We start from the raw sequence: 25919 nt of genomic DNA on the forward strand, positions 1-25919 counted from the left end.
TCTGGCTCCCTTCAGGTCAGATGGGGTCAGCTGGACTACGAAAGGCTGGTCAGGTTGCATTTACTGAGGTGGGCCTCCTGAACTTTTGTGTTGCAAGGGGCTGTTGTGGGCCATTTTTACACACTTGCTGCTTGTTGTGCCAGCTCCACTTGTTGACTGTGTGTCCTGAACTCTCAGGGAGTGGTCAAAAGTCAACAGGATATTCCCACCTTTGGATCTTTTATCAAGGTGGCTTTCCTCTTTATAAACAATCTTGTCTCCTAAGTTCTGTTTGGTTTGAAATACTAAGTTCACCTTCACAGAGTGGTTGGAGGGCCGTGCAGACGCGGGCACCTGTGGTCTAGCCTGGTAGGATGGGGTTCTGATAGAAGAGCTAAGGGAGAAACGGGCACACCCAGCCTGTCTTTTGGGCTGCTGAGGACTGAACGGACTTTCTCGCTGGAGTCTGGGAAGGAGTCTGGGAAGGAGGGCCTCAGTTGTTGCTCATTACATGGTCCCAGCAGTGAGGATGTTGCCCAGAACCCCAGGGTCTGAACTGGGGCGGAGGAGACCAGGGAAGGGCAGGCCCCTAGACGCAGCCTTGCAGTCTTCCTCAGCGCAGGCTGTCCATGTGGGATGTGGCTTGTGATGGTGGTGGCATAGGGGACTTTGTTGGAAATGGAGAATTGGGGGAGAAGGGGCACATCACTCTCAAGGGGTGTTCTCTCTGTGCCAGGTGAAGTGTTCTGTCTGCCTGGTTTCTCAGTGGGCCTCTGGGTTGTGCAGGAGGGCCCATTCCTTCTCAGGGTGAGGAGACATGTTCCTGGGCAACATGGGTGTCCTCTCCTAAAGTATGTCCCAGGTGACAGAGCCAGGGTTTCAACCCACTGGACCTTGCCCACCTGATGCTTGTGGCTACATAGCACTCTGGCCCTCACCTTCTCCTCGTGGAAGAGTATGTTTCCAAGGCCCTGCAGGCTGGCCACACGGATCTCAGGGCTGGTGTCCTGGAGGCTTTGGGCCAGTACAGTCAGGGCAGTCTGTTTAGAAATCACCTCCAACAGGGCAGGGCTATAGAGGAACTGGGAGCCCCAGAGAATAGGCGGCTCAGGCTTGGCACTCTCTCCTGGGCAGCCTGTGTCTTTGTTGTAGGCTTAGGGGAGGATGGCTGACTAGCATGCCCAGGGTACCAGGGTTAGCAAGCATTTAAAACTTCAGAGGCCAAATCCTTCTATGTATGACTGATGAAGCTGAGGCCTAGAGAGGTTAGTTAGCCAGCCTGGAGCCAATGTGCACCCATGGAAGCACATGGGAAACCAGACTCCAGGAAGGGCAGCTCACAAATCCTTCCAGTGGATTGGGAAGAGACATAGGCCCCCTCTTGGCTTAGAGACCTAGTAGCTGATGCCAGTTATGGAAGTGACCCTTCCTTCAAAGCTCTGCTTCTGCCAGAGCCCATGGTGAAGTGGCCGCATCCCAGCCCTTGTCAAACCGTTACCCTGTATGTAGCTCAAGGTTCTAGGGTGGGAGTGGGTGCGGACCAAGGGTTACATGTGAGCAGAACAAGGCTATGTTTGAGTATGATCTGCCGAGTCCATACCCAGGGATCCTCAACTCTACTTGGGTCATCGTGGGCCAGATAGCGTGAAAAGACAGGTCCCCAAGGCTGTAGGCCGAAGGTCCTGAGAGGAGGCCCCTGCAGAGCTGGAAGGGGTCAGTCTGGGCAGCTGTCCCCACAGGGTGAGTCAGGTGGGCATCTTGTCTTGGGTTGAGGAAGCCGGAGGATGGGACACAGACTACCTGGAGCCCACTGCTCCCTCCACCCCACCCCCCTCACCTTACCTCAATGAGGACCAGGATGGCTGTCTTCCTTTCTCGCTCCTGCTGGCTCTGCAGGCCGGGCAATAAGTAGCTGAGAACTGCCTTGATCTGTTTGCAGTGATTCTGCACCATGGCCCTGGGGGCGGGGCCTGGTTTTGTGGTCACTGCCCATGGGTATACCTACTACCACCTCCCAGGCTGGCCAGGTTGGGCAGCTAGGTACAGCCCAATGTGATGGAGCAGGCATGTTGTGTCTCTGTGTGTTCTTCTCCCACGTGCCAGGCCTGGGCTATGGGTGGGGAAGGCAGAGGAGGAACAGATAGCCGTTGTTCCTGAGGTCCCAGGGCAGGGTGGGACTGGGGGAGGATTCTGCACCTGCACACTCTGAGTTCATGTACCTGGGAGTGTAGCCCATGCCTCTTGTGCTCCAGGGTACCGTAAGCATATGTAGACCTAAGAGGTGCTGCCTTTAGGCTGCCCTGGGTGGCCTCAAGTGAGCCACGGTGCTCAGGACCTGCCCACTGTGGTTTCATTGGCCCAGCCTCCCCTCCCTTGCCCCATTAGTACCTGGCAAGGAGGCCCACGGCCTGGGGGTAGGTGTTGATGGATGTGAAGTGCCCCCAGGCACTCTGCAGTTCCAGGTGAGCAAAGTCATGCCAGTGTCCCGTGGTGGACAGCAGACTCTTCAGGGCCTCTAGTGATGTGCTGCAGCCAAGCAGAAAGGCAGGGTCTATCCAGAGTGGCAGATGCCACCCGAGCCTTCTCCTGTTTTTGGATGGGGTCCCAGGCTGTCTTAGCTCTGGAGCCTGCCTCCTGCTAAGGGCCAGGGTGAGGCTGAGTGTGCAAGGCACAAGGACACAGCAAAACACACCCACCACTAGGTCCTGTTGGGGTGAGTATCTTAGTTACTTTTCTAGTGCCATGACAAAACACCGTGACCAAGGTAACTTATAAAAGAAAGCATTTAAGCCGGGCGGTGGTGGCGCACGCCTTTAATCCCAGCACTCGGGAGGCAGAGGCAGGTGGATCTCTGTGAGTTCAAAGCCAGCCTGGTCTACAAGAGCTAGCTCCAGGACAGGCTCCAAAGCTACAGAGAAACCCTGTCTTGAAAAAACCAAAACCAAACCAAACCAAACCAAAACACCCCCTCCCAAACAAACCAAAACAAACCAAAAAACATTTAATTAGGGAACTCATGGTCCCAGTGTGTTAATAGATTCCATGGCTATCATGGCCAGGGGCATGGCAGCAGGCAGGCATGGTGCTGGAGTAGTAACTGAACACTTACAGCTGATCCACAAACAGGAGGGAGGGAGAGAGAGAGAGAGAGAGAGAGAACTGGGAAGGGCTGGGGATTTTGAAACCTCAAAGCCCACCCACCCCCTATGACACACTTCCTCCAACAAGGTTGCACCTCCTAATCCTTCCCAAACAGTTCTGCCAACTGGGGACCAAGCTTTCAAATGTCTGAGTGCTACGGGGACCATTCTCATCCAAACCACCAGAGCGGAAGGCAATCATGCCTTCGCAGTAGGTGGAGTTCTTAGTTGCTCAGCAGCTGTTTGGGGGCAGAGCACAGGAGACGGGGCTGGAGAGAGCTCTGGGAAGTCTTGGGCTCTAGGGTCTCCCATGACCTAGGGTAGGGGGAAGGGTCCTAGATGTGTCCTTGAAGGACGCAGATGTTTAAATATGAGCAAAGAAACACGAGCAAGGAGCACTTGGGAGGGAGGTGAGCTAGGGTGTGTGGCGTTGTGGATGTTCAGAGGGTTCATTTCCATATCGGCTCCTCTGTCCTGTGTCCATGAAAAATGACCTGATGTTTGCTAGGTGCGGGGTACCTGTGAGGAGCCTCAGTCCAGTGTATTCAGTGATACTGAATACAGGCAGAAAGCTGGGAATGCAGGTCCATGGAGCTCAGAGTGGCCTGGCTCCTTGATCATCTGGCTGTTCCTTGCCGTTATTTGCCTGGGGTGCACGAACCTGACGTATTGGGCTTGACTTGCCACGATGGCTGAGCTCTCACCCCATCACTCCCCCCACTCCCAAGCTGGCATTAAAAAGAGGCAACATCTTCCAAGTCACTGCTCACAGCCACAGAGAGATGATGACTTTCCGAAGGGGAAGGGGTGGGAAGTCATTTTGTTCAGATATTTTGGAATCTTCTAGTCTTGGGGCATCTTGGGCCCATGGTGACAGCTTTTTCTTCATGGTTGATTTGTCCTCATGGCCACAGCCAGGGCTTCAGAGAGATGACCATCGGATGAAATGCTCACTGTTGGGTATCTCTGCCTGATTCCAGGAGAAAGCCCCAGTCTCTGGGGACCCTGACAGCTCTTGCTTCCTAGTCCAGAACTCCCCAACACCTATGTGCCATCTGAAGTTAACATGCATCCTTGAAACCAGTGAAGAAGAGTCCTTAGAGGTGCCACCTGCCCTAGGACAGCCGCCATGACCTCCCAGAAGGTCACACTGTCTTGTCTTCAGATTCTCCACACTCCAGCATCCCAGGGATACCCACATGGAGTGCCGTTCTTTTTACTGTCTGTGGCCCTCAAGGAACAGTGTGTCTGTGGGAATGGGGGTGTGAGCATGCTACCGTGTATATGTGAACTCAGACAACCATAGGGTACCAGTCCTCCTCTTCGACCTCGAGACAGGTTCACGGCTGTGTGTGTCAGGCTAGCGGGCCTGTGAGTGCTGAGGAATTCTCCTCTTTCAGGCTCTCATCTCGCTGTAGGAGTGTTGCGATTACAGATCTGTGCCACCGTGTCCAGCAGTGGGGATTCGAACTGAGGGCCTTATGCTTGTTTGGCAAGTGCTTTACCCAATGAGCAATTTTTTTCCCTAGCTCCCTATTTTTATTTTTAACTGAGGTCAGGTGCAGCTCACATTAGAGTTTGCTGTTATAGTTCATTTTAAGCAGATGAATCGGTGGCAGTAGCCATAATACTGTGTAACCTTTACTATCTCCCATCTTCCCAGATGGAAATTCCCCTTAAACATTGACTCCTGCCCCTGGCCCCCATCCCCCATCCCACTCCAGCCCCGACCTCATCACTCTGTTTTCTGTCTTTGACTCCTCTAAGGACCTCATGTGAGTAGAATCCTACAACACTTGTCTTTTTTCTTTGTTTTGTCTTGTTTTTTTGGGACAGTCTCATGCATCCCAGGCTACCTTTGAGTTTGCTCTGTAGCTGAGGATGGACTCCTGATCATCTTGCCTCTGCCACCAAGTGCTGGGATCACAGCCATGTGTCATCTAACTCTGCTGTTTTCTGTGTGATGACTGGTCCATGTCACTCAGCATAATGTCCTCCAGGCTCATGTGTGATGTTCCGTGTGTCAGGATGTCCCTTTAATCCTGAGTGTTGTCTGCGATGGGTCATCATAAGATCTTAGAAGATTAATACATGCCCCTAGCTGCTGTGGTTCCTTCTGGTTTACACCTCTCTCTGCTTCCTGTCCACCAAGAAATGAAAAACAGCCCCCAGCCACACATTCCTGCTGCCGTGATATTCTGCCCGAGTGCATGGGTCACAGCGGCCATGAACTGAACCCTCTGAAGCCATGGCCTAAAGTAAAGAATTCCTTCTTTTAAGTTGCTTTCCAGGTATTTGATCATAGGAGAAAGAAAAGTAACTAATACATTATCCCATTGCCTGATGGATCACATTCTGTCCGTCCGTCCGTCCGTCCGTCCGTCCGTCCATCTGTCCATCTGTCCATCCATCCATGCATCCCTGACTCTTGGCACATTTGCAATTTTGGCCACTGTGAATAGTGTCCTTCAGCAAGTTTTCCAGACTCTTCTGAGTGTTGGCTTTCAGTTTTTTTTTCTTTTTTTCAGGTATAAATTCAGAGCAGAAGTGGGATTGCTGGGCCACATGGACTTTCTCCGCTTCTTCCCTGGAGATCCACTCTCTCTATATTCAGAGTATATCTGTATATGGCCCTGTTACTTGTGATCCTTCTGCCTCGGCTCCCTAAGTACTGGCATGCCAAGCACATGCCACGACAGCTCATGCCATAGTTGTTCTTTCTGAGCTGCCCCATCTCACTGTTCCTGGGCAAGGCTCTTTCTTTCTCCACGTCATTCCTCTGTTTTTCGCTTGTTTGTTTCTATTCAAGATAAGGTTTATCTATGTAGCCCTGGATGTCCTGGAACTTGCTCTGTAGACCAGGCTGGCCTCAAACTCCGAGATCTGCCTACCTCTGCTTCCCGAGTGCCAAAACTAAAGGCATGTGCCACCACTGCCCGACTGTTTTTCCATCCACATCTTTACCAAGCACTCTGGTTTTGTTTGTGACTGTACCCACCCTGATGAATGTGAGATTCTTTCTCCCCCATTTAGTTTTATTTTTTAAAGATAAAATCTTACTATGTAGCTCAGGCTGGCCTCAAACTCTTTCTGAGGCTGGCTTTGAACTCAGGATCCTCCTGGTTCAGGTGTGGAGCTGAGTGCTGAGCCTAGTGTGCCCACACACTTGCTTCTCTTCTTCTATTACTAGGCTTGGTCCCTTGGCCCAGAAGGGCAAAGGTCAATACTGAGGCCAGGATGAGAGTGAGTTGGAATAGAGATGTGTCATGAGTGGGCCAGTCAGCCACTCTAGTGGTTTGACTAAGTGAGAAGTCCTCTAAGGGCTGACAAGGGACACAACTGAGAAGTGACCTGGGTGGTTGAAATCTCTAGAGCAAGCACATTTGTGACTCAGGGAGGTCCCTTGCCTGTCAAAGGCATACTCCACCCAAAGCCCTGCTCCTGGGTATGGGGCCCAGCCTCGTTGAGCAGGATGACAGGAACCTCCAGTGTCAAGGCTCACTCGCCCTGCCATCTAGCGTTCTGTGCCATTCACCCTGAGGGGACCAACAGCAGACAGTAACAGCAGTGGGTTCCTATATCCACTCTTCAGCACCTCTTTTTCTCCCCATAGTGCCAGCCAACCTGGCACAAGGCCCTAGACTGTGATAGATCTCACTGATGCCACCTACCCTCTGAGGCCTAAAGAGCACCAGCCAACTTCCCTGATGCCCTACTGTCACTCCTGTTCATGGGCCTACTGGGTGGCCTGCCCATGCATGGACCCCTTTGATTGGTCCCAGCCAGGCTGCTTTCCTCTGGGGAGGGAGAACTAAGCCTTGTTCAAGCTCCAGGTGGGTATAGGAGCCTCACCTAGTCAATCAGAGCATTGGACGTTTTCATTGGTTGGGTAGATGACTGAATCTGGGCCAATCAGAGCTCATGTATTCCATCCAGGGTATGTTTCGGGGGGCCTTTGGCTGCTGGGGCCACACTTAGGACCTGTCTACAGGCTGGCCAGTGAAGAAGGGGGAGCTGAGGTGGAGAGGTATACATCTTTGGCTTTCCTCCCACGGGGAAAGCTACCCATGAGTCCAGGAATGTGAGACCTCCCTTGGATGTGGAAACGGACATCCCTGCCTTCTAGAACCTTCCACCCATGGGGCGGAGGCCACAAACAAGGGAAGATGTTGTTAGATGTTGAGGGTCCAGGATAGGGTAGGGGCTGAAGGAGGGGTTGCTGTTTATGGGTGTGGCCATGGAGGCCTTAACAGGGACTCTCAGGTGAGCAGAGCCCTGAGGGCAGAGGCTCTGGGGAAGAGTGGGGAGGGCAGAGAAGCAGAAGGGAGGAGGCAGTCATCTCTGCATTCTTCCCCACCTTGCTGAGCTCTGGGAGGAGAATGTTTTATTAGCTTATTAGGGAAGATTCATGCATTTTGCATGGTTGATGTGAATAAAAGAGAGATTTCGTGCATATTGGAATTCAGAAGCAATCTGAGAAGTGACATTTCTTTCCCTGTGATGTGCCTTGGGGAGAGCTGTTAAGCCTGACAAATGGCTGAAGCACGCCATCACACAAACAAATGAAAAGAGTGAGCCCCGGTGGCTTTTAAAGACACACTTATTGGATTTTGGGACATGTGACCAGGTGCAAAGGGAAGCCCAAGGCAGTCAGCCCCTACTGTGGCAGGATGGAATGTCCCTCACATCCTGGCCAGGCGGGTTGGTGGGTGGGGCATTAGTATCCATGAGCTGCCATGAACCACTACTGTCCCATGTGTATGATGTGGGGAATGGCTATGTCCTATGTCCATTGCAAGGAATACGTGGATCAAGAAGAGGTCCCCTGCTGGGCGGTGGTGGCATACACCTTTAATCCTAGCACTCGGGAGGCAGATGTAGGTGGATCTCTGAGTTCAGGGCCAGCCTGGTCTACAGAGAGAGTTCCAGGACAGCCAGGACTACATAGAGAAACCCTGTCTTGAAAATCCCCCTAAAAAAAATGTACCCTGTGTCGTAACTAGGTAGCTGTTTTCAGAGATCCCCTTTTGATAAGTGTCTGTGGAGCCAGGTACCCTAGGGGGACAAAGAAAGCAGGCACATACCTGTTTTGGGGATCATTTGTTCTGGTTGTTATCCTGGTCATGAATGGCATTTGGGATCATGACTATTATAATTGTCCCTTTAGGAAGGATATATTGGAGCTAATCCCCACTACCCTCCCACCAACCATGTGGATGCCATCAGGTCGACATGCACTTATTAGGGTGGCCCAGACTCAGTGGTTGATGTCTTTATATGAAGTGGGTCTTTAGACACAGGCAGAAGACAGTATTATGGGATGTTGGAAACAGAGATTAAGGTCATGCAGCTTCAAGCTACAGACATATCCTGGGAACAGCTGAAGCTAGGGAAGTAATCAGGGGTAAGGCTGCAGACCCTCTGAATTTAAATTTCTGATCTACCAGAGAATCTGACCTCTGAATTGAATGATCAGATCCTGCTATCTAAGCAATCCCCACACTGTGTGTGTGTGTGTGTGTGTGTGTGTGTATGTGTTGTTACCTGGACAGGAAGCTAACTTTGTCCTGGGGGTTCCTATAGGTGTGTGTAAGGCCTGCAGTTAGCTGTCCATGAGGCCTTGGGCTCACCTCTGAGGACTTGGCATGGTTGCTTCTTGGGCTTTCTGCTCTTGCTCAGGCTCTGTGGGTTGGTCCAGCTCCAGGATATAATGCATTTGTGCCAGAAGGGCCAGGAACAGCTGGGGAAAGGCATCCCGCACGGCTTTCTTGAACTCTCTGGCGAACTGTAGCTCGTGAATTGTGTACATGGCCTGTGGGAGTGGAGCGGGTTTGGATCTGAAGTGTTGGGATTCCCGGCCAGGGGTGTTCAGTCAAAACCCACACTCAAACGCACCTCTCCCCGCCTGTTCTGATGGCTCAAGACCATACGTGTCCAGGCAATGTCATTTGACCTGTGCTGGCTTATGTCACCTGTGCACCCTCCGTTAGAGCCTCTGGACCGGCTGCTCCAGTCTCGCTGGTGCTCCCCAGACGGTCTGCCCTAGCCTGCGCTCTTTATCTGATGCTCTAGAGCCATCAGCGGGTGCATCAACAGTTGGTGCGTTCCAGCCTATGCTCCCCAACCCATGCTCCCTAACCAGTGCACCCCAACCTAAGCACTTCCTATATTCTCAGAACTGTGTCTGTAAGTCATTATCTATCTAGGGAGGATTTGGGTGTGGGGAAGCAGCTATCTGGGCTATAACTTGGGAGGCTTGGAGGTCAGGACTCTATCTAAGAAAGTGTTACATAGAGTTTGACACAGCTGCTGCCTTGCCAGGTGTGGACGTGGCCACCTTAGCAGGCAGGTGTCCTGTCCCAGGGTATGCAGATACGGTGTAGGCTAATGGAGAAAACTGGAGGGAGGGTCCTCCAGGGACAGCGTTGCTGCCAATCCTATGGCTTGGCCAGAGTCTGTGATCCCAATATGGGGCATGGCTTTGAGCCCCAAATGCTAGGCTTCCGTTTGTGCATTGCCAGAGGCCCCTCCCCTCCAAGGCTGCCTCTCTACGTCTCTTTAGCAGTCCTATAGGCTGACACTCCTGACTTACTTGCTAAGGGCTCAGAGTTCTGAGTCTGGTCATTGGGAACTGAGCCTGGGGCCACAGAGTGTGGAGTCTGTCTATGGGCTGGGCTGTCCCACACCTTCTCTTCCAGATAGGGAGTGGACCGTGTCTCAGCTCTCCTCCCTGGAACCTGGCATACTAATTCACGTGCTCACACAGCTGCCCACCAGGGATGGGGCGAGAGACTCACGGCCAGTGAACGCAAGTAAGGCTTCTCTTCGGGACAGGAACTGCTGTCGCTGGCACCAGAGGGCAGAGGCCTCTTCTGCAGCCAAGCCATCAGCACAGTCAGAACCAAATAACTTGCAGGCTCTTCAGCTCCCAGGGCCTTCCACAGGCAAAAGGCATGGCTGTGGGCAGAGAGGGTGCTGTGAGCGCCATGCTGTGGCCCATGCCTGCTGGACTTGGCTAGTAGGTCCTGTGTCTAGGGCTCTAGTGAAGGGCAGGGTGGCCTTGTATTTACTTTGCAGGGAGTTGGATGCTGAGGCCTGCAGAGAAAGGCTGACTCAGATCACTGCCCTGTCTGGTACCTGGGCACTGGCCCTGCAGCCATCTGAGGCCCGGGGCAGGGAGCGCAAGTAAGAGCTGTCCTGACAGGGAACTATGATGTTTTCTGAGTCTTGCCCTAGTGTCCTCGGAGCTTTAGTGTTGGGTGGAAAGGGCTCTTTGGGGCAAGACCAGGAAGGACTTAGTTGAGTGGTCTCCTAAGTGGCAAGGCAGACCCGAGGGGACCACCCTTAAGGACAACATGCCAGTCCCAGCTAGTGGACACAGATCTTAGGGAGTGTTCTACAGCGTGGCCACAGGATGGCGGCATCAAGAGCTAGAGGGAGAGAGAGCCCTGCCTGAGTCCCTGAGAGCCTGGAGGGCGGGCGAGTCTTCCCATCTGCTCCCTGGGCTGCTGCTTCCCCACCTGCACCCTTGTGCCAAGCACCTTGAAGCAACATTCAAGAGAGCAAGACATGCAGAATTGACAAAAACCCTTGACATCTTAGGGGTGACAGCCTAGTGGTGAATGCGGATATGTCAGAAGCTAAGTGCGGAGGATGCTGAGGGCAAGACCGAAGTGGGGTGGGAAAAGGAGGGAGGAAAACCTAGGAAGCAAAGGTACACACACATGCAAGATGAAAACCTGAAGGCCGACAGCTAACCAAGGTGGGCATGGCCCCAGCTCGATGAAGCTGTTGGGAAGAGCGGCTTCCTCTCAGCTGCCATGGGTGCGCTAGAGCTAAGCAGGCTTGGGAGGAGTGGGGGCAGGGAGTAAGAGAGAAAGAAAACACAGCCAGAATCCACAAACCAACAGACCTTCTCAAAAACGAGAGATGCACGGCTAAGGAAAAAGCACATGGAAGACGCGGACACCAGTGGGGACCAGTTCATTTTACTTCGCCCCCCACTGTGATCGTGTGGTCCAAGGAGTGAAGAGCACAAGCCTGGATGAGGATGTGGAGAAACTGGACTCCGTGTGCTGCTGCGGGGACTGTAAAGAGGCAGAACCACTCTGGAAAGCTGGAGCAGTTCCTCAGGGGGTTAGATGCGATGGAGCTACACAGCCTTGTGCTTTCACTAAATGCAGGCACCTCCAAAATCAGAGAACAGATCAAACATACACACTTGTCCCACAGTGGCAGCAAGGGGTTGATTTCAGGGCCTCCCTTGGGTATGAAAATCTGGGGATGCTCTAGCTGGGCATGGTGGCCTATGTCTGTCATTCCAGAACTCGGGAGGCTGAAACAGGAGGATTGCAAGAGTGTGAGTGTAGTCTGGGATACACAGTGAGTTCTAGACCAGTCTAGGCTACAGTGAGACCCTGTCTCAAAAATCCAATCCAAATCAAAAATAAACGCGGCACAAGTCCCTTGTATAACGTGGTGAGCTCTTTGCATATATCCTACACGCACCCCTTTTTAGGTAGTCTTTAACCTTCACTGCCATTATATGGACATAATAGGAGGCAGAGTCTGTGCAAGCAGTCATTTAACTGCATCACTTGGGGAGTAATGATGAACCTGTGTGGGGTCAGCATAGGCGTATTCTTTCTGGAGAAATATTCTGACTCCATGGATGTGGGAGCTGTGGATGCAGAGGGGGAGTTCTTGTTTGTCAGTGTTGACAGCAAATTACTCATACAGAAAAAGGGTGTAGACCACCTAGGTGTCTATTAGCAGATGAACTGATGAGGCAAATGGGGATGGACACACAGTGATGTACACACACCCATCATAGAGTACACACAGGGGAACACTGCCCAGCCATAGGAATGAAGTTATGACATGTGTTTTAGCATAGAGGAACCTGGAAAGTGCAATACCCAGGGGGGAGTCTAGGCATTAATCCAGGGCTGTAGCAGTTCACGCTAGGACTCTGAAGCGCCTTTACTTTTCTGGAAAGAGTAAGGATAGCAAAGTCAATCCCGAACACATTGATGGAAAGAGTAAGGGCAGAAAAGTCAATCCCGAACACATTGATGGAAAGAGTAAGGGCAGAAAAGTCAATCTCAAACACATTGACAGTTACAGCACACACAAATAGAACATGTACTCCAACAAAGACTGGCTATGACAAACTTGATAAAATTCTGGCTACAATGGACGTGTCTGGGTGCTGGAGAGATGACTCCATGGTCAAGAGTCCTTGCTCTTACAGATGACCTAAGCTGCATTCCCAGCACCCACACGGGGCCTCTCACAACCACTCATAACTCCAGAGTCAGGTGATGAGATGCCTTCTTCTGAACTCAACAGGCGCTTGCATGTGCACGCGCGCACACACACACACACACACACACACACACACATGTTGAAAAATAAAGTAAAATAAAGAAAAAGACAAGTCTGAAACAAAAATGTGAAGATATTAGAAGTCAAAGCTACTATACCAACCAAAGGAATTGGTGTGGTTAGGCTAGGGTTTGGACAGTCTAAATACCGGGCAGTGTGAACTCAAATTCTGTACCAGCATGCATGTGTGTGAGTGTATCTATCTGTGTCTACGCACATGCCACTGAGTACTCAAGGAGGGCCAGAAGAAGGTGTCAGGTCTTCTGGGGCTGGGGTTATAGGTGGTTGTGAGCCATTCTAACACTGGTGCTGGGAGCCAAGTGGTCCTCCAAAAGGGCAGCAAATGCTCGTAAGCCCTGAGACATCTCTCCAGCCCCTCACATCGTGCTGAGTGCTTCTGACCACTCAAGTAAAAACAGCCATCAAAAGTGGAAAAGAAGAAAGGCCTTTTGGGCGCTTGACTCAAGTGTTTTGTGGGCGTGCAAAGGGCCAAGAGTAGAGAAGACATTCTTGGAAAGTCAGAGGGGAGGCCGCTCTGTAGAGGACAATCGTCGCAAAGCTCTCACAATTAGAACTGTGAGTGTTGGCCTGGGGGATGGAGAAGTAGAGCCCCTTGAGGACAGGAAGTGCTTGATTTGTGAGGGATGCTGAGCAGGGAGAGGGGTGAGCATACACGAAAGAAAAATGAAACAGGAAAGTGTCAGGCTCAATCATGAAAGTAACAATGAATATAAGGCAACCAGCACCTACCAAATTGGCTAAACCATGGATGATCGATTAAAATGCAGGTGCTGAGCATAGGTGAAACTGTGAAGCGAGAGGGACACTCAGAGAATAGCAGTCTGTCCTGGGGGTGGGACTCGGCAGGAGCACATTGGAAAATGCCTCACACCCTCCATGGAGGTGGGACACAACACAGCTTCCTCTTCTAGGTGTGCTGTCCCTGATAACGCACACGCACACACACACTCCCCACAACATGGGAAATCCAGTCCTCGAGTATGTTAGGACACACACAAGCAAGTTCACAGATGCACTGTTTGTCAAGGTCTCTAGTGGGAACCAATTAAATGTTCTCCTACAGTGAAGAGGACCCTTGGCATCACAGTGTTAGTGCCACAGAGCAACAGCGAGGAGGGAGCTACAGGGGGACACCATAAAAATTAAACATGAAGCCGGAGGGAAACAAAGCCAGGCAAGAAGAAAGACACTGGAAGAGTCCAGACTGCACGGTTCTATTTAAGCTTTCAGCACACATTGCACTGTTGGGATGGGTACGTTTTCTGAAGCAGGGGTTTTCTTTTCTCCCTGGCTGGTCTGGAACTTGCTACGTAGATCTGGCTGCCTTTGAACTTGGAGGAGGAGGGAGTGCCTGCCTTACCACTCCTGACTTTTTTTTTCTTTTCCTGAGGCAAGGTGGCAATTTGTTTTTTTCCTTCAGAGACAGAGTCTGTACACGGACTCTCCTTAGAGTTGTAATCCTCCTGTCTCAGCCTTTTGAGTGCTGGGATTCTAGGCGTCCACCACCACATCTAGCTAGGATGCAGTTTCTTTCTTTCTTTTCTTTCTTTCTTTCTTTCTTTCTTTCTTTCTTTCTTTCTTTCTTTTCTTTCTTTTTTCTTTTTTTTTAAATGAAGGTTGTCCATGAGGGGCACCTAATAGGTGATCTCTCCATAGAGTTATGTGCATAGTTTAGGGAAGAGAAAAAAGGAAGCAGTATGCAAACAGATCTCTGCCCTGTGCCAAAAAAGAGGAGCCCCTCTCCTTTCCCTGGGTAGAAGACAGATGCTGTCCTGGGAATCTGAACCATAAGCCTATTTTGATATTTAAATTCCCACCACCAATGCAGCCCCCAAATTGTCCAGCTGGACTTTTATGTTTAAAACCATCACAAATGGCGGTGCCCGAGTGACTGGTAGAAGCCAATATCAATCCAGAGAAATCTAGTCATGAGAGGCTCCATTGGTGTGTGGCACACTCAGGCTCTGTAAATGCTATCATGGGGACGGTGCTTGGGACCGAGGAAGGTATAAACTCTGGCAGTGAGATGGAACCATAAACTTCTAGGCAGCAGAAAAAGTGCTGCTTGCGGAGATCCGCACTTTCCCAGATTCTTTGAAAGATAGCACAGAGTCGGGAGGGAGCGTGCAACCATGGTCGCTTCACTGGGAGTAAAGAAAAAACACACCAGCTCTGGTGGGCAAGTTCCACCCCTCCACTGCAAGGCTCTGCGAGAGACAGAAGCAGGTAGGAGAAACCTTTGGGAAGAGGACACAGGGCAAATAAAAGCTCAGAGTGGGCCAAAGTCACCTTCAGGAAGATTAATCCCCTTGAAGTCTTGAAATACACCTAGGAGAGAGAACTCTGGGAGGTCAGAGCACCTTGCTTCTCCAGCAGTGCTTAGGAGTGTCTGTCTGCATGTCTTATCATTGTCTATTCGTCCTTACTCCTCATTGCTGGCTATCACTAATTGCCCAACCTCAGAGGACACAGGGAAGGAGTTAAACACTTTGCCATCATCAAATGTACAGCATTGGGAGAAAAAGGGAGCGGAGAGGACTAGGGAGGAGGAAGAGGAGTCAGATGGAAGCAAAAGGAAGAGGAAGAGGAAATGTTAAAGGGGAGGAGGAGTAAGAGGGGAGGAGACTTGGTGGTGAAAGGGAAAGAGGGAAACATTCCTGTCAAAGAAGAGAAGAAGAAGTCCAAAGAACTAGAGGGCATATGTGCGGGCCTACCACCACGCCCAAAGTCTTTGAGATGGCCCGGCTCTTAGCTGTAACGACAGAAGATGGAGCCATTGGACTTGAAAGCCCATGAAACATTCCAACAGCTCCAAAATGAACAGTGTGGCAATTTGAATAAGAATGGCCCCTATAGGCTCACATATTTGAATGCTTGATCATCAGGGAGTGACACTATTTGGGAAGGATTGGGAGGTGTGTCAGTGTTGGAGGAAGTGTGTCACTGGGGGTGGGCTTTGACATCTCAAAGACTCCCTCTTGACCTATGGATCAGGATGTAGCTCTCAGCTACTTCTCCAGTTCCACATTGCCTGCCACCTGCTCCCATGATGTCACCATGATGATAATGGACGAACCCTCTGAAACTGTAAGCAAGCCTCCCACTTAAATGCTTTCTTTTTTAAGAGTTGCCTTGGCCGTGGCATCTCTTCACAGCAGTAGAACACCATGACAAACAGCTCTACAGATTATTTGCAGAAACTAGAATCTACAGGTCAACAAAGTGAAGATGGCTTCAGAGTGCTGGTTCTACAGAGGAAACCTGGACTCCTCACCCCACAGCAGCAAGTGCTTAGAGACCCAACCACCTTGAATATGTTCAAGAAAGGACAAATCTTCAGTATAACCTCAAAATAATTGACTGAAACCAGGGAAGAAATAGAAAGAAAGAAAGAAAGAAAGGAAGGAAGGAAGGAAGGAAGGAAGAAAGAAGGAAAGAAAGAAAAAAAGCAATGACTTCAGCTAGGTTATCCTAGAACTCAAGGACTGAGACAGAGGAGGAGGAGTTCAAGACCAGGCTAGCAAGACTTGTCTTAAAAACAAGCAAGCAAGCAAGCAAGCAAGCAAACAAACAAACAAACTAGATTTTCAAGCTTGGGAGGTGGTGGTTTAAGGAGCCTACTTTGCAAGTATAAGGACCAGAGTTCAAACCTCCAAGACTCACATAAATGCCAGGTGGGCGTGGCAATCCACCTGCAATTCCAGCCCTTGGAAGGCAGAGACTAGCCACATCTGTGAACTCTGGTGTAAACTGTGAAACCCTGCCTCAGTGAAGGCTCAGTGTCAGCTCCTGGTCTCTACATGTACATAATATACATATGTGTGTATTACATACATAAAAAAATCTTGGAAATGGGGAAAAAAATCAAAGGGTGGCCACGAGAGGTATGACTCAGATGAACATTTAATAAGGGACATTTGGGCAAGGCAAAAGAGGGATAATGAAGAGGGCAGTGAGTTTAGGGGAAAGCCAGGAACATCAGCAGGTGTGACCACGAAGGGGGAGGCGGGAGGAAAGTAGCATCAGACCAGAGACCACGACCTGGGCAGAGACCACGACCTGGGCAGAGACCACATTTAAACACAGTCAAGTAAACGTCCCAGAAATAAGAACTAAAAGACTTGCTTACACGGTCAAAAATGCACCATTTGCATAGGAAAGTTAGGCTAGAATACCTTACCTAGTAAAAGACCTAGATTTCAAAGAGAGAGAGAGAGAGAGAGAGAGAGAGAGAGAGAGAGAGAGAGAAAGAGAGAGTGAGAGAGAGAGAGAGAGAGAATATCATCTAGGCCACATGACCATGTAACTTGCAAAGAAGGTGAAACTTGGGTCATCTGTATGGCTCAGCAGGTAAAGGCACTGACCAACAACCAGATGCTGTGTTCTAACTCCAGGACTCAGACAGTCAAGGAGAGAACAAGTTGTCCTCTGACTTTCACAGAATCAAGTGTAACCTTTTGCAAGACAGGGTTTCTCTGTAGCTTTGGAGCCTGTCCTGGAACTCGTCCTATAGACCAGGCTGGCCTTGAAGTCACAGAGATCCACCTCTGCCTCTCAGAGTGCTGGGATAAAAGGCTTGCACCACCACCTCCTGCTCAAAACAACATCTTAAAGGAACCATAAAGTCCAGAGCTGAGAGCGCAGCATTTGTATGTGAACACAAGGGAAATAGGAATAACTAATGCAAACAGGACACCTCTCCGCTAAGGTGAGAATTCTCCTCTGAGAAGACTCTAGGCTCTGGAAGAGCTCTCTCCCAGATTTCCAGAGTTCCCAGAGCAGTGTGAGGCAAAGACAGCACCTAGGGGAAGGAGCTGGGTTTGCCAGGTGGGACTGATTGGTGGAACCTGACCTGGGAACTGGGTGAGGACAGGGAGTTGGGGAGGATATGCACAGGGGCAGAGGTGGAGAAGGTAGGCAGGACCCCATCAGTTAAAGGCTTGCTGGATCTTGGAGGGAGTAAGAGATTCAAGCAGAAGAGGGGCAGAGGGGATTTCTAGTCTGGAAAGGGGAGAAAGCAGAGTCTATCTTTGAGCAGATGCTATACTATTGAAAAGTGCGGGGTGACTTGTGCCAGGTCACGAATGAATGGTGGGTGCTGTAGACTGAGGATATGGGATTTTGGGGAGAGGAGGGACATAAAAAGTACCAAGAACCCTGGTCTATCCCCAGACCTGGGGGTTCAGGGGTATGGGAGAAGAGGCAGGTCCACCTGAGAGGGCAGGGGGCTCAGCAGGACGACGAGAATGAAGAGCAGGGAAGCTTTGTGATCGGCAGGGGTCCTGCCAGGAGCACTGGGGAGTTAGGGACCCCTTAGCATGGGTAGTGGAGGGTGGGACAGACATTTCTGTGGAACGCTTATGGGAGACAAACCTAAATGAACAGGGGTGCCGACCCCCTCCCTACACCAAGTACTCTGGGTTCCCGTGGACTGTGATGGACAGACAGGAGGGCCGAAGCTGTGACCCCGGCTTGAGAAAGAATGAAGGGTAGGTAATGGAGTCAATGAGGAGGGTAGGGCTAGGTACCTGTCCAGGGGAGTGGACAAGTCCAGGAAGGCAGCCACCAGCTCTGGGATGTGGTTCCGGGCCAGGAGGGTGATGACACGCAGGGCATTGTTCTTGGCTTGGGGCAGTTGGATGGCACAGAGGTGGTGGTGGATGGCCTGGCCCATTTTACCCACCTGTTCGGGGAGTAGTAGGAGGGGTCTGATGGGGAGAGCCCACCTGCTCTGCACACCTGGCCTGAAGGGAGGTCCCAGTAGGGCTGTCTGAGGCGTCTGGAGACGTTGGCATCAGCTGTCTCCTGCTGGGGCACTGTTCTCACTCTGTAGGGTTCATCACTCTCTCTCTACTGGGTCATTCTGCCCACCTCTGTCTGTATATTGTCATTCATCAGATCACAAGCTCTACAAGTTCTGGTACGTTTTTCCTCCATGTCACCCCATTCCTCTATGGTCCGTAGCTATATTTGATCAATGTATATTTACCCCATGACCCTGCAATTGTCACCAGGACCACAAAGGCTCCCTTAGGTTACCTCTGTGTCCACCTGTCCATATATTTATTCATCCATCCATCCATCCATCCACCCATCCACTCACCTAGCCATCTATCTATCCATTCATCATCCATCATCCATCCATCCATCCATCCAATCTATCCATCCATCCATCCATCCACCCACCCATCCACCCATCCATCCATCCATCCATCCATCCATCCATCCATCCACTAATTGGGTTGTTTGTTGCCTGCGTGGGATCCCAGTCTTCTTCATCCTATTTTAGAGAAGGTTCCTAGATGCTGCCTGTGGCCTAGTCCTCAACTCTTCCCCTCTCCTCCCTGGCCCTGGGTGAGGCCCCAACCCCTCACAGTTGCCAGGTTGTCCCCATGCTCCTGGACGACAAGGAAAAGCATATTGGCAGATGCCTGCACCCAGGAAGAGCTGGTAGAGCCCAAACCATCGATGGTTGTCCAGATGAGGTCAGTCAGCTCTGCCATTTCAAGATGACCCGTGATCTCCTGTGAGAGTGGAGAGCCTGTTAGCTTATCAGACCAAACCCTGTGCCTGTCCCCTTTAACCCTTCTCCTTTGTCAGACTCCCCAAATCTCTAGGCACCCACTCCTCTAGGCTCTCTATGTGGGCCCAGTATACAATCTCTTCCACATCTCTCTGCCCTAGTCAATGCCTGGGGACAGGAAGGAAGGGTTTGGTGTCTAGCACTGGGCAGGTATAGGACTCTTTGTTGCCAGCAAACATTGGCTTGTTCTTAGATTCAGGTGGTGAGTATAAGTTTCTATGTTTTTCCCCTCCTTAGTGCCCTGGAGGATAAAGCTGGGCTAGATCACACACAGACAGAACCTTCTGGAAAGACTGGCTGTTCACTATAATATCCCTGCCACTCATTAGTTTAGATCCACGATATACTTAAATCTATCAATATTTAATCTAGTAAAACTAAAACTTCAGTTCTTCAGCAGCCTTAGGATCATGCCAGGAGCTCAACAGCTACATGGGGCCAGCGGCTTCTTTGATCTGCACAGATGTAGACTGCACTCAACCTCACAGAAAGTTCAAATTAGAATAGTGATGAGATACTCAGAGCCCAGAGTACTACAGGAGAGAGAGACTCCTGTGAAGTTGAGCGTTAATCAAGGCCACGAGTAAGTGTTGAGATGGTGGGTTGACTGTGGTGATGGTGAGGGTGAGGATAACGGTGATGGTGATTACGGCAGGTGTGGGAGGGGGTGATGGAGGTGGCAATGATAGTGATGGTGGGGGTGGTGACCATGGTGGTGATGATGATGGGAATGATGGTGATGATGGAGTATTAGTGATAATAATGGGAGCGGTGATAGCGAATGTTGGTGGGGATGGTGAAGTTGGAGGTATTAGTGATGACGGTGGTGAGGTTAGGGGTGGGGTGATGGCAGGATGATGATGGCGGTGGTGACGAGGGTATTAGTGATGATGGTGATACCCGGTGGTAAAGATGAAGAGGAAGGTGATAAATGTACAGTACACACCAGGACCACATGAGGAGTCCTGTACAGACTTGGGAGGGGAATTGAGGCCCAGAATATCTGCTCTCCATTGGAATTTTCCAAGGGCTCCATCTCGAAGTCAGCAGATCCTCCCATTCCTACTCTTCTGCTTGTATCCATCTGTGCCTCCCCCATGGACGGAGAGCAGGTTGCCTCTCTCCAGGCACTGGACTCTAAGCTTCCCGGTGGCTCCCCTTTCTTCTGAAACTTTCTGTGGAGCTCATCCCTCCTTGTCTTACTTCTGCCCCCTCCCCAGGTTCTCTGATGCAAACTACAGCTAACTGAGATTTTATTCATTTTAGGCAGGCCCATGGAGGTACTGGTGCCAAGGACTGAGAGAGTCTGTATTAAACTTCTAAGGGGCCTAATACTCAGACAGCTCACTGTAGCTGCTGTGTTCTGGAGTCCATGGGATCAGACAAAGTCTTGCTGGGGCACTCACTAGCCATGTACTCCACTTTTCCATCATCTGTTATGTAGGATGTCATGGCTGCTTACTAAAGGTTGGTTCAACTACCAGGCCCCACATGGACCCTGTTGAGAAGTGGAAGGCTAGGTCTCACAAGGACCGGCAAGTATGTCAATCACAGGGGTCATTCTTAGCCAAAGTTCAACCCAACCTGAGCAAGCAAGAGCTCACACCTCACAGACTTCCTGAACTCCCAGCTCGATGCCACTTTAGTGTGGGTCACCCAGCTAATGGAGGTACCTAGCTCACAGCCTCAGGTAGTGGCTTCTGAGGATTACACAGTTCAAACCTTGGTGTGACAGGGTGGGAGAGTGGTAAATGGGAAAACAACCTAGAGAAGGTTGGAAAAACTTGAGAAAGGGGGCTTGAGAAAACCTACGAAGGCTCCTGTCTAAGGTACACATGGCCTAGTATGTCCTGGTGTCCGTCCACCCTGCCTGGTCCCCCCCTCAACAACTTAGAAAAGAATGTGTTTATCACCACTCACAGATGTGGCAGTCTTCTCTGGCTATGCATTCATCCACCCACTCATCCATCCACCCACCCATCCATCCACCCATCCATCCATCCATCCATCCATCCATCTACCCACCCACCCACCCATCATCCATCCACCCACCCATCCATCCATCCATCCATCCATCCATCCATCCATCCATCTACCCACCCACCCACCCATCATCCATCCATCCATCCATCCATCCATCCATCCATCCATCCACCCACCCACCCATCATCCATCCATCCATCCATCCATCCATCCATCCATCCATCCATCCATCTGTCATCCATCCAGAAAGATTAAAAGGCTTTGACCTTTATAACTTGGTTGCTGCCCATGAAGAAGATGCTGTCATTTTTGGATGCCATATCCTGGGGGATCAGAAGAGTGTCCTTCTGGTCTCCACTGCTCCAGAGGGCAGCTCCAATGGCATCAGGCTGAGAGAGTTCTAGAGGGGTCTCCCTCTCCATCTCTGGAACTTCTCCTGCTGGTCAGGGCAGGCAGGGAGGAGGGCATGGTAGAGTGGGTTGGGGTTTATGTGGGACAGAACAGGAATCAGGTTGGGTGCATTAGTGACTGGCGGCAGGCCCACGTGTATTTGTGTTTGGGGGTTTGTTACTAGAAGGTTATGGCTGAAGTCAAGGTTGGACTGAGGGTGGACTTGGGGAAAGGTGGCGTTCAGGAGAGCTGGAATAGGCCCACCCAGGCTGAGGTAGGGAGGGGCTAGGTGGCGCTGAGAACACTCACCTTTGTGGTATATCAGAAGCTGATAGAGATGGCCCATGGCTTCTAAACTGAAGCACTGGATGGTTTTGTCTGCGTCCTGGCACAGGATCCCCAGCATGGCCACCAGCTGCCCCAGCCTTCTGAAGGGTTCCTTGATCTACGTAGGGAGCACAGTTTGATGGTGCCTACCTACAGCATCCTATGGCTACTCATGCATCCAGAATGGCCCCCACCAGAGGATCCCTTGAATTGCGTAGCAGGACCGGGGTTAGGAAAAATATAAGGACTTGATTCCAAAACTTGGTAATCAAGAAAAAAGAATGGGGGTTATATAATAAAAAACAATGAAAAACGAAAACAAACCCTCACAAACAAACAAACAGCAACAACAACAAAAACCCCAGAAAACTCCTGGAGGAACAGAGTGTTGAGGTCTTAGGAAAGGATCCAGCTGTGACCTCGTGGGACACTATCTGGCTCTCTTCCTGCCAGCTCTCTCTTGGTTTATCCAGACAGGGTTTCTTGTGTAGCCCTGGCTGTCCTGGAGCTCTCTCTGTAGACCAGGCTGGCCTCGAACTCACAGAGCTCTGCCTGCCTCTTCCTTCTGAGTGCTGGGATTAAATGTGTGTGCCAACACCGCCTGGCTCTCTGGCTTCTCTTATCCTGATCTCAATTCTGGAGTCAATAAAACTATTTACAATACACATAGACACCCTGTGGACCATAGTTACATTTTTAAAAAAGATTTATCTTCCTTGCATGTTTTATGTGCATGAGTGTTTTGCCTGCTGTGTATGGCACTGGCAGAGGTCAGAAGAGGGTGACCCCAGGGAACTGGAGTTGTGGAGGACTGCAAGTCACCAGTGGATGCCGGGAACTCTGTTTTTGACTGCTGAGCCCTTTCCCCAGACCTGACCACATTAAAATGTGATTTATCTTCATTATGGAGTGGAGTTTTTTTGGCTCAATCCCAGAAAATTAATTTTTTAAAAGATTTGTTTATTTATTATGTATACAACATTCTGCCTCCATGTATGCCTGCAGGCCAGAAGAGGGCACCAGATCTTGTTACAGATGGTTGTGAGACACCATGTGGTTGCTGGGAATTGAACTCAGGACCTCTGGAAGAGCAGCCGGTGCTCTTAACCTCTGAGCCATCTCTCCAGCCCGAAAATTATTTTTTAAAAAAGTTATTTACGTCATTAAAAATAAAAGAACCACCACAAAAAGGGATATCTTTTAGACTCCCTCGTCATGGAGCTCAGTCAGATAGCAGGAAGTTCAGGGGCCACCCTGGCCTGGTGGCAGGGACGGAGGTGTTCCTTTGGACAGGAGGCCCCACCCTTGAAGGTGTATGATTAAGGAGTGGAGAAGGCGAGGAGCTGGGGAGAGAGGAGCTGGGGAGGCGAGGAGTTGGGGAGAGAGGAGCTGGGGAGAGAGGAGCTGGGGAGGCGGGGAGCTGGGGAGAGAGGAGCTGGGAAGAGAGGAGCTGGGGAGATGGCGCTTACGTCTAGGCAGCGTTTATAGTTCAGGAATTTGAAGAGGATTGTGCATCTGTGCACAGCCCGTTGTCGCTCGTGAGCCTTCTCTGACGCCAGCCAGACATACAGGTGCTGCAGGGTGGGTGTAGTCAAGCGTCGTGCCAGACGCCCAGAGACGGCCCTCCATGCCCACTCCTCAGCAAGGCTCCTTGGCTTTCACCACTTTCAGGCCCAACTTTTCTTGTTCTCTTGTCAGTCCCTGTCTCTAGAGCTGCCCTTCACGACTGGCCACTTCCTGGGCAGCGGAAACATTCCCTCCCCTGGAAGCTCTCAGCCTGCTGTGTTACGGATGCCCCTTCCTAGAACCTTCTGCTGTGTGGCATAAGCAGGGATGCAGTTGCCTCTGGCAGAGGGTGGGTACTGATTTCAGACTCCTGCATGGCTGAGGGGCTGTGTGGTCAGCTGATCTAGACGCAGGATGTTTGGAGATAGAGCGACCCAGGAATGGGTGAGGAAACCATGGTGGCTTCCGCTGGTAGAAGCCTTGGCTGCTTAGGCACATTCCTAGATTGTCATGCTCTCTCGGGGGTTCCTTCACCTGTGTTCTCCCTCCTGACTTCCACCTGTTCACCACAGGGCTTGGTGATCCTGCTTTTGCTCTTAGCTTCTTGCGTGGCTGAGCCTCACCATAACCCCTCACCCTCCAGGCTCTAGCGGGCAGAGTTACCTCTACTCTGACCTACTGAGCTGGCTCCTGCCTCTCCTTGGCTCCAGGCTCCTCTTGTGGGTCCTTCTCCTCTCATGGATGGCTAAAGTTTTTTTATTCAGGGCTCCTTAGGAACTCCCGTTGGCCCTGACCTCTGGCCTGATGGACCTGGCCTATCCACTGGATCTAGGACCTGCTACTAGGCCTTCACTATCTGCTGAGTGGTCTCCCTCCCAAGGACACCTAGGGGGCAGATGAGAGGGTTTGTGGGATCCATGCCCTTGGGGGACACTGTGGTATGGGCACAGGTGGTAGGAGAAGCCACTTCAACAGATCCTTTTCAGCCTAGGCTGACTGATGCTTCCTTGTCCCCTCCAGATGCTCTAAACCTCTAGGCATAGGAAGCCTGCTGGCCAGGTCTTGCATCCTGTGGAGGGCCCTCTCTGGGACTCTCAGGCCAGAGCTGAGCATCCCTGCCCTGCCCACCCCCCAGCTGTCAGCAGCCCTCACCGACAACAGGAAGTACAGCTCATTGGCTGTGGGGTTCTGCATCATGAAGCACCGTAGCATGTGGTCCATCGCCTCCATGGTCTGGTTGTACAGTCCCTGTGGAAGGGAGGAGGTCAGCTAGGTCCCGTAGGGATGAGGGCCAAGGCCACTGCAATATCCAGCGGCACCCACTTTCTGCATGTCCAAAGACCAGATTCCCGCAGATGACAGAGTTCATTACCGTATCTGCGAGAGGACTTGCCACACAGGCATGGAGACAGGCCAGGGAGGCCTTGGGAACCAACCCAAGTGAATTTACCCAAGGGAAAACTCAGTCCCAGCAGGGCTGCCTCCATAGACATGTAGACACGTGACCAGGCCTGCCTTGTCCCAGGACCCCAGGGAAAAAGGGAAACAGTTACTGGAAGTAACACACTGTATTTTTCTTCCTGAAAATCTTAGTAAATTTTAATTTCACTATTTATTTTGCGTGTGTGCATGCATGCATACTGCAGCATGTGTGTGGAGAGCAGAGGATAACTTTCAGTCACGTGTCCTCTCTTTACTATGGATTCTAGGATCCAACCCAGGTCCTTGGACTTGAGTGGCAAGTGCTTTTGCACATCAACGTCTCATTGGTCCTCTTAAAAGTTCCCCTCCCCCAAAACAGGGTTTCTCTGTGTAGCAGTCCTGGCTGTCCTGGAAGACCAGGCTGGCCTTGAACTCACTGAGATCTGCCTGTCTTTCCAGCCCTTTCAAAAGTTTTTTTTTTTTTTTTGGCATGGATATCTACCTTTTCCTAGTCCTGCAAGCTATAAAGCTGATGGGATTTCTGAGGCTCATGTAAGGGCCCTCAACAATGTTGCTGGCATGTTCATGGGTGTGTGTGTGTGTGTGTGTGTGTGTGTGTGTGTCACAGAAATGCCCTGACAGACTCTCATGAGGCCATTAGGAGCTCTGGCCATTTGCTATTTGGTGACCTGGATGGCTTCATTTCTGAGGTCAGTGTTCCTCCACAGGGGTGACAGGCAGCCGGTCCCATGTGACAGGGCAGGAGACAGAGGGAGCCTGGATCAATGCTACTGGCTCCCAGGACTGACAGTCAGTCCTTGGCGGCATTTTCTGCAGGGTCAAGGAGTCTTCTAGTCACCAGGGGCTTTGAAAGATGTTGAGGCCGATACTCCTCCTCCCCTGTCACCACCTGTCCCACAGCTCTTGTCTGTCCTCACGCAGCTTGGGCCCAGCCTCACAGATGTGTAATATAAGTAGGGACCCTAAAGTAGGGTTCAGATATTGGCCTTCCCACTGCTGACTTTATTCTTCTGAGATGTGTACTCCTTGCCCCCCCCCAACCCCAGTCGCTGTGGGAAGGTGGGGAGGGTCCACAGACAACCGGTGCCTGTGAAATTCACTTTACAAAGCCGTCCTGCCTTTTACCAGTCACGTGGGGCTGGGACTACGCCTGACAATCT

At 51.0% G+C, this 25919-nt stretch overlaps 1 protein-coding gene across 5 annotated transcripts in view; it reads right to left on the reverse strand.

Annotated features, from left to right (window-relative positions):
- LOC125415218 (maestro heat-like repeat family member 5) overlaps nucleotides 1–25919 on the reverse strand; it is an 82425-nt gene that overhangs the window by 3326 nt on the left and 53180 nt on the right. For 4 of the 5 annotated variants that reach the window (XM_048457414.3, XM_048457415.3, XM_048457413.3 and 1 more), the window contains exons 14-24: nucleotides 24469–24564; nucleotides 23280–23384; nucleotides 21793–21928; nucleotides 21360–21532; nucleotides 18902–19051; nucleotides 18056–18210; nucleotides 9917–10076; nucleotides 8750–8931; nucleotides 2368–2505; nucleotides 1822–1936; nucleotides 918–1061 (exon numbers count right to left, since the gene is read on the reverse strand). In XM_048457414.3, coding sequence (XP_048313371.3) covers nucleotides 918–1061; nucleotides 1822–1936; nucleotides 2368–2505; nucleotides 8750–8931; nucleotides 9917–10076; nucleotides 18056–18210; nucleotides 18902–19051; nucleotides 21360–21532; nucleotides 21793–21928; nucleotides 23280–23384; nucleotides 24469–24564 — 1554 coding nt within the window. The remainder of the gene's footprint in view (nucleotides 1–917; nucleotides 1062–1821; nucleotides 1937–2367; nucleotides 2506–8749; nucleotides 8932–9916; nucleotides 10077–18055; nucleotides 18211–18901; nucleotides 19052–21359; nucleotides 21533–21792; nucleotides 21929–23279; nucleotides 23385–24468; nucleotides 24565–25919) is intronic. The other variant, XM_048457412.3, reaches the window with a different exon arrangement.

This window comes from Myodes glareolus, chromosome 19 (genome assembly GCF_982192425.1).
Source record: "Myodes glareolus chromosome 19, mMyoGla1.1, whole genome shotgun sequence".
Taxonomy (NCBI): Eukaryota; Metazoa; Chordata; class Mammalia; order Rodentia; family Cricetidae; genus Myodes; species Myodes glareolus.